General features: G+C 38.1%; 1 protein-coding gene across 2 annotated transcripts in view; it reads left to right on the forward strand.

Annotated features, from left to right (window-relative positions):
- The window catches only part of TMEM222 (transmembrane protein 222), a 92,341-nt gene extending 86,825 nt beyond the window's left edge, over positions 1-5,516 (forward strand). For both annotated transcript variants that reach the window (XM_089659167.1, XM_089659166.1), the window contains exon 7: positions 1,270-5,516. In XM_089659167.1, the coding sequence (XP_089515293.1) occupies positions 1,270-1,357 (88 nt within the window). In that variant the 3' untranslated portion in view covers positions 1,358-5,516. The remainder of the gene's footprint in view (positions 1-1,269) is intronic.
- The last annotated feature ends 484 nt before the right edge of the window (positions 5,517-6,000 follow it).

Genomic DNA, 6,000 nt, shown 5'->3' on the forward strand with positions numbered 1-6,000 from the left:
TCAGTGTCCCTTGCAATTCTACTTTCTCTCCTCCTATTCCTTCCTCCGTTGGGGTTCCCCAAGGCTTTGTTCTTGGACCTCCCTTATTTTTGATCTACACCTCCTCCCTGGGTCAGTTGATAGCCTCCAATGTCTATGCTGAGGACACCCAAATCTATCTCTGTACCCCTCAGCTCACTCTATCAGTCTCCTCACGTATCATTAATCTACTAACAGACATATCAGACTGGATGTCATACAACTTCCTCAAACTCAGTCTATCCAAAATCGAGCTCCTATTTTCTCCCCCATTGCCCCTTCCTAACCAATGACACAACAAAGCTTCTAATTCACTCCCTGGTCATCTCTTGCCTCGACTACTGCAACGTACTCCTCACTGGCTTATCTTTCAAAAGGCTATCTCCCATTCAGTCCATCATAAATACTGCCACTAGACTCCTCCATCTTACCAACCGCTCAGTGTCTGCTACCCCTCTCTGCTGATCCCTTCATTAACTTCCTCTCACCCAATAAATTAATTTCAAGATACTAACAACCACTTACAAATTCATCCACAACTCTGCCACCAGCTAATCATTAAACTTTACTCAAAATACCAACCAAATTGTTCTCTTTGTTGCTCCCAAGACCTGCTCTCTCGCTTCCTTGTTACCTCCTCCCATGCTTGCCTTCAGGACTTTTCCAGAGGCTCTCCCATCCTCTGGAACTCCCTAACCCAATCTGTTAGACTATCTCCTACTCTGTCCACTTTTAGACAATCCCTGAAAACTCATCTCTTCAGAGAGGTCCATCCTTCCCCCACCTACAGTAACAGCTATACATTTATTCTCTCTATCAGCCCATCCCCAACAGTTGTTACTTTTTGCATCTCTTGACCCTTCGATTAGATTGTTCTAATGAGCTGCATAAACTGTTGTTGCTGTATAAATCCTGCATAAGAATAATATACTGTGTGTGCTTGGGGATAGATTGAGCTGCATTCTGATGGAAATCTATGCTAAGACAGAGCCCAAGTGCCATCCTAATGAAGTCCAACTGCAGCATTTTAACATAAAATTTCTTTTAAATGCTTTACTACTATTTAACTATTTGAACCTAACCTATCCAGCCTACCATATTAATACTGTGAACATTATCTGTTTGATGGGCTGAATCGAAGAGGGAAGCTTAACTCTATTTTACTTCTGTATTCCTCATTTATACTAACTATAGGATTGAGCTAACTAAATACTCTGTAACTTTAATTTTGAATACTTTGTGTATTTTTAGTGTCGGAGGCTTCCTGAAGACCTGGGTCCCCTTCCTCTTGTTGATAGGGGCGGTTGTCACAATTGTGCTCACCTTACATCTGCGGTGAAAATTTTGTCAGGGACTCTACAGTCATCAACCAGCTTGATTCTGTTTGCTACTTGGAGTCAAGGGAGAAATGGAGCAGAGGACAGTACCTTCACGTTGCAGGAATTCTTTACGAACATTAACTTTCATAAAGGTTTGCATGTTCCCCTGTGCCATGTTTTCCTTTAAAAACAACTGGCTTCACAGGAAACGTTCTGGTAAACTTTTGTTATATCTTTTATATCAGAAAGTACCACATCTAATCTCTTTTGGAATCCAGGCCCTTCTATCATATAGCCAAACAAAAATGGTGTCAAGAATTTATTCATAAGCACAGTACAACTGTAAATACAATATGGAACTTGATTTTCCATGCCATTGAATTTTTTACTGGTACAGTCAATTGATTATGTAATTGTTGGTGTGTGTGTGCACACATTATAAATTAATAAAGTGAAATATTATGGTTCTACTCAGGAGTCAAACCATTCTGTGTAGCACTTATAATATTCCTGGGTGGCTACATTTGATTCATGATGGAACAGGGAAGCAAAATGTCGAATCTGGTAAGCAAAAATTCAAACATGCGCTGCGCTTTGTTCCTTCTGTGCATATTTAAGGATTTGAGTGAAGTGAGCTTTGTGGAACTGCAATCGGATGCACCGTCTTTGTACAATTTTTGTGCCTCTGAGATAACATCCTTAAAGATCTACATGGACAGCAAACTGAGTGGAAGTTTACTCATAAAAACCTTTTTTGTTTTGTTTTTTTTTTTGTTTTCATTTTGTTTTAGGGATGAAGTATGAGTCTGTATAATTTTTCACACTAATTGATTGTCTAAATGTTGTAATTAGTCAGTAAAAAGTTGTATTCTAAGATGTCTTAAAATGGTCCTAAATTTTTAAGTATAATCCACTTTAATAGACAAAGCAACAATGTAAAAAATCCTCTTGTGTGATTATGAGTGTCTGTCTCAAACCACCAGGGAAACTGGTCACCATCTACTTCTAGATTTGAAATGCCCAGTCAAAACAAGTGATGCTGGAAATTGCTAATTATTATGAACCCTTTTATGGCTACCCTAAAGCACAATCATTATGCAGCACAACAAACTGAGCACAGAAATATGGGTTTTACAACATTAACACCCATTGGTAACATATGTTTAAAGTAATCTGGTCTTTTATGTATATTAAGGGAAAACACATTTAGAAGACTGGAGCATCTATTTAAATGCCTAGGATCCTAAAAGATGGCGCCCTGTATAAAAACCCCCAAAAGATTCACTCCTTTTCTAACAAAATGTATCATGCTTCTCTTTTTGCCCCTATGTCCTGACTTTACTATCTTGCCATGTAGAACTAAGAGATAAACCATACTTGCCGGACGAGATCTCTAAGAGTTCTCAAAACTTTAAAACTGAACAAGTCTCTCAGGCCTGCCAGCTTTCCTAACAGCTATTACAAACAATTCTGACTTGTTAGTTCCTCACATGGTTTCATTTTTTTTTTTTTTTTTGCATGGGGAATCTATTCCAGTGGATGAATACAAAGCTTTTATTAGTGTGATACCCAACCCTAACAAAGATCCTACTGATGTTTCAAATTATAGGCCCATATCACTAATAAATTGTGATCTTAAAATTCTTGCTGAATCCCTGGCCAGTCAGCTCAGTTCAATTTTAAGAATTCTATCATTACGAAGATCAATCGGGGCTTCATTTGCCATTGACAAGTGTCCGACCACATTCTCTGGGCCTAATATCAGCTGTTCACACTCGATGGGATACTCCTACCTATAGGGAAGCTTTTATCTTTAGACTTGCATAAAGCTTTTGATAGCTTATCCTGGGATTACCTCTTTTACGTTCTAGAGTCTGAGGTTTAAAACTCCCTTTATGAATATTTGTTGGACTAGGTATCAAATCCCCATGGCACGAATACTTGTTAGGGGCTATAAAGGCAAGGGTGTCCACTATCGCTGTTACTTTTCACCATAGCAATAGAGCCTCTCACCTTCTCTATTCATGCCAGCCCTGATATTAGGGGGGACATGATGTGGATCCCTAGCAAATTGCGACCTTTCATCAAATGTCCAGTACTATCTTATACACGTGTGGCCTGGGACAGACAAAGCTCTAGGAAAAAGCTTCACTGTCCTTATACCCCTCTTGCTCTGCTGCTAAATAATCTGGAATTTCTTCCAGGGTTGCACATGCACTTTTTAGATGGTAGGAAAACGAATGGTTGCTGTAGAAAGGGGATTTTTAAAATGGAATTGAGCTTTATTTTTGAAAACCAATTGAAATGTGCTGTTGGGCCACGTTAACGCCATTTGAATTATCCTGCAGAACTATCATCCATTCAAAGGGCCACATCTTCATTTCCCTATGAGCTCCTAATAGTTTAGACTTCCTTTTATGACTTAATGAGAGGGAAAATTTAGGATTAATTTTGACCTAGAGGAGTGGCAAGATATAGCTAATAATTTGTCAAAGGTTTCTCCTAATGACCCTGGTGGAATCCAATTATAAAACATTACTGCATTGGTACATGGTTCTCACTAGAGTAGCTAAAAGGTGTCCATAAGCATCATCCTCCTGCTTCGGGAGTTGTGACTAGCTGGGAACTATGTTTCACATTTGGTAGCAATGCCCTAAAGTCACCAAATTCTGGACTTTTCAATCTGACACATTTAGTAACCAAATTGAACATCACGAGAATGCCGGAAATAGCTGTTTTGTAAAGGTAGATGTAGAGGCCCCAAAATAACAAAAAAAAAATATTTTATATTCTCGCAGCTAGATAGTCAAAATTCAACAAAACATGAAATCCTTGGTTAGGCTACTAATCAGGAGGCTAGTGCATCTTCTCCTGATTCTTAATCCTTTCTTCCTCTTATTTCTTCATAACCCCCACCCTAACCTCCTTCTTTTTTTTTTCTCTTACATATGGTGACCCTGCGATATTCTGTTAAAATATTGCAGTGGTTGAGTGAGCACAGGCACTGGATGGAAAAAAGACAGTCATTACAAATTTTGTCTAGAAAACGTCATCTGTCATAGCTTGATTACATTCCACTATTCAAATGTTACACTGCCAGCCTAGCTCTTCCAGAGAACTAGACAAACATCTTGATTGATTCTAAATGTCTAAGTTTTTTTTTTTCTTTCCTTTTTTTATTGTAACAAATTCTTTTGCTGTTCCTCTCCATGGGGATATGCTGTTTGATAACTACAATTAAAATATTGTAATAATAAATGGCTAGGATCAATTAATTCTTGGCACAGAACCTCAATTAGCTCTAAAATACAAAACAGAAAAACTTTTACCCACAAACCAAAACTGCATTACAGTTAGAAAAAGTCTTGCTATTGTCGCAATGTTGTGTTTATATTTTTCTGTGCCTTAAGGCTTGCTTATTCTAGTACTTGGGGATAGGTGGAGCGTAAAAACATGACACCCCTTTATGCTAGATTCCAGCTGGACAAGGTTATACAAATGTCATGATGTTTTTCTTTCAGGCGTGGCAAAAATTATACTCTTTGTTGCATTGTACTGCTGTCAAACTCTAATGCACATAGTTGCAGTGGGGTGGTGCAACATTTTACAGGGTTAAAACTGGCACTGAAGTGGTGCCATATTGCCTCTTCACTGCCTGTCAAATTATTATTTATTTATAATCACGCCAACAGTTTGCGCAATGCTTTACAAAATGTCAAATGCTTCTGAAAGGCAAACCACCATGGATCTCTTTTCAGAAGGGTGGCAAAGTCTAGTGCACCTGTAAACTTAGTGTTACAAAAAGCTTTGCATGTCATTGCAATGTGTTAAATGACAGGCATAATGTAATTTTTCTCTATAATATACACATCCCCCCCCATTGTATGAAACCAGTCTAATTTCTCAGTTAATAACTTTGTTATTGTATCTCTTTGAAAATTGGCATATGGCATATAGCTCTGTATTTTTTTCATTAACATAAAAAGTGCCTTTTTGTATGTGGTCTTTTAGACAAAACATCAGAGAGCAATGGGGTGGATTGTTAGAGCTATGATACCTCATTAACTGACCACACACTTCCCAGAAACTATCACAGACACAAGACAGTATGTTTTAAAAGGCTTTTACTTAAAATGTAACCATGGCTGAAATAAAAAATAACATGTGCGATGCAGTCTATCCTGTGGTTCTATAATTTTTCCACCTTGGGGATAAATGTTTTTGTTAAGGATTTCCGGGGCCTCTCACACAAATTGTTAAATACAGATTAAAGTGCTGATCTTATTTGCTTTAGTGCAACAGATTCCAGCATTCCTGTACCAGAAGGTTGCATCTACAACCTTTAAGTCTTTGTGCATTTCTACAAACTCGTATTAGAAGTTGTAAGTTGTTTACCCTTGCTTCAAAGATATATTCTGACTGCATTTCTCCTGACACCCACTTCCTCAGCTGCTTCCAGTCTAATGGCTATGGCATGAAAGTCTACCTTGAGGTCGGTGATTGCTGCCTTTAATGCATTTTTAATATTTGGTGTTCAAAAATTCAAGAGAATGTCCAGCACTTAAGGAACAATTATGAAAGGTGAGTATTATCTTGCAGATATGGCGTTGTATTCCTTTTGACAAAGTCTATGGATGAAACACGTCAGGAATTGATGTTAGAG

This window comes from Staurois parvus, unplaced genomic scaffold, assembly GCF_062004578.1.
Source record: "Staurois parvus isolate SC_StPar_1 unplaced genomic scaffold, SC_StPar_1.0 ptg001134l, whole genome shotgun sequence".
Classification (NCBI taxonomy): domain Eukaryota; kingdom Metazoa; phylum Chordata; class Amphibia; order Anura; family Ranidae; genus Staurois; species Staurois parvus.